Source organism: Zeus faber (assembly GCF_960531495.2).
Source record: "Zeus faber genome assembly, chromosome: 16".
Classification (NCBI taxonomy): Eukaryota; Metazoa; Chordata; class Actinopteri; order Zeiformes; family Zeidae; genus Zeus; species Zeus faber.
In genome coordinates this window covers 10,738,392-10,740,367 of record NC_137202.1, presented here as the reverse complement: position 1 = coordinate 10,740,367, position 1,976 = coordinate 10,738,392, and the positions used below count along the sequence as shown (strand labels likewise).

The window sequence follows — 1,976 nt, the reverse complement described above, 5'->3', positions numbered from 1 at the left end:
AGCCATGGACTTCTCAAGGCGGCTGCGGGAGCTGGCGGGTAACACCTCAGGGTCCACTCCCCCATTGTCGCCCAGCCGGCCGAGTCCAATGCAGCGGCTTCTACAGCCCTTCCAGTCGGGAGGAGGAGTTGGAGGTCTCGGGGGTACGGGAAGCAGCAAACCTGCCTATCTCTCCACCCCGCCCCCTCTGCCGAGCTCCATGCAGTCCCCCTCAGGCTCCCAGACCACTCCCACTACTCCTCTCCCTTCAGCAGGTGCTCCTCCCTCCTCCAACACCCCCATGAAGACAAAGTCCTGTGAGTTCTGTGGCAAGACCTTCAAATTCCAGAGCAATCTCATTGTTCACAGGCGCAGCCACACGGGAGAGAAGCCCTACAAATGCCACCTGTGTGATCATGCCTGTACGCAGGCCAGCAAACTGAAGCGCCACATGAAGACGCACATGCACAAGTCATCTTCGCCCAACAATGGCAAGTCAGAAGATGGGCTGTCACTGGCCTCCTCCCCTGAGCCTGGCACCAGTGAGCACTTGGGCAGTGCCAGTAATGCCCTCAAATCGGTGGTGGCCAAGCTAAAGAGTGAGAATCACCGCATGCTCCGCGAGAACGGGGAAGAAGAGGAGGAGGAAGAGGAGGAGGAAGAAGAGGAAGAGGAGGAAGAGGAAGAAGAGGAGGAAGAGGAGGAGGAGGTGGAAGAGGAGGAGGAGCATACCAGAGAGAGGGGAGTCCAGAGGAACAACAACAGCTACCACTTTGACCTGAACCTCGAGGTGGCGCGCCATCCAGAAAACAACGGCGGCATCGGAGGTCGTCTGGCGGGTGTAACTGAGGAGGGGTCCATCCCACGCTCTCTGCCTGAGGTGATGCAGGGCATGGGCCTGGCCGCCAGCATGCATCACTTCAGTGAAGCTCTCAACGCGCACAAGCGAAATGCCCTCGCCCAGGAGAACCACATGCACCATCACCTGGGCCGGGTCAACCATCGTACCCGTGGGGTGTGCGATGAGGACTCAGTCATAGAATCAGACCGGGGCGAGGAGGGCTGCATCTCAGCAGTCAATGGCAGGGGTGCATCTCCCAATGAAGCTGCCTCTGTAGGACTCTCCAAAAAACTGCTACTGGGCAGCCCAAGTCCGCTTAGCCCCTTCTCCAAACGTATCAAGCTTGAAAAGGAATTTGACCTTCCCACACCCACAATCCCTAACACAGAGAACGTCTACTCCCAGTGGCTTGCTGGCTATGCCGCCTCCCGACAACTCAAGGACCCCTTCCTGAACTTTGGGGATTCTAGACAATCGCCATTTGCCTCTTCGTCTGAGCACTCTTCAGAGAATGGCAGCCTGCGCTTCTCAACCCCTCCTGGGGAGATGGATGGGGGTGTGTCGGGTCGCAGTGGTACAGGGAGCGGGGGCAGCACCCCCCACCTGGGGGGTCCTGGACGGCCCAGCTCCAAGGACGGCCGCAGGAGTGATACATGTGAATACTGTGGCAAGGTGTTCAAGAACTGCAGCAATCTGACAGTCCACCGGCGCAGCCACACGGGCGAGAGACCCTACAAGTGTGGGCTGTGTAACTATGCCTGCGCCCAGAGCTCCAAACTGACACGCCACATGAAGACCCATGGACAAGTGGGCAAAGATGTGTTCAAGTGTGAGATTTGTCAGATGCCCTTCAGTGTCTATAGCACCTTGGAGAAACACATGAAAAAATGGCACAGTGACCGGCCCTTGAGTACCGAAATAAAGTCAGAGTAGTAGGGCTGAAAGGTGGAACTGCCTCCCCCGAGCTATGCCCACCATCAGACTTTTTCACTCCACCCTAGTCCCTTGTAGATTTCCCCCTTTCCCCAGCCGAGCTCAGCCCCAACTCACTTCTTTTGCCAGTCTGGTGGAAACTCAAGACCATGTGCTCTGCACCAGCACACCCCGTTTCCATTACCCATTGAATGCATGATTTGTATCGGGGCAATACTATTAC

At 57.0% G+C, this 1,976-nt stretch overlaps 1 protein-coding gene across 3 annotated transcripts in view; it reads left to right on the top strand.

Annotated features, from left to right (window-relative positions):
* Positions 1 to 1,753, top strand: part of bcl11aa (BCL11 transcription factor A a) — a gene marked incomplete at both ends in the record, with an annotated part of 40,012 nt that extends 38,259 nt beyond the window's left edge. For all 3 annotated transcript variants that reach the window (XM_080017171.1, XM_080017170.1, XM_080017169.1), the window contains one exon: positions 1 to 1,753. This exon is cut by the window's left edge and continues 490 nt beyond it. In XM_080017171.1, coding sequence (XP_079873297.1) covers positions 1 to 1,753 — 1,753 coding nt within the window.
* Positions 1,754 to 1,976: the final 223 nt, after the last annotated feature.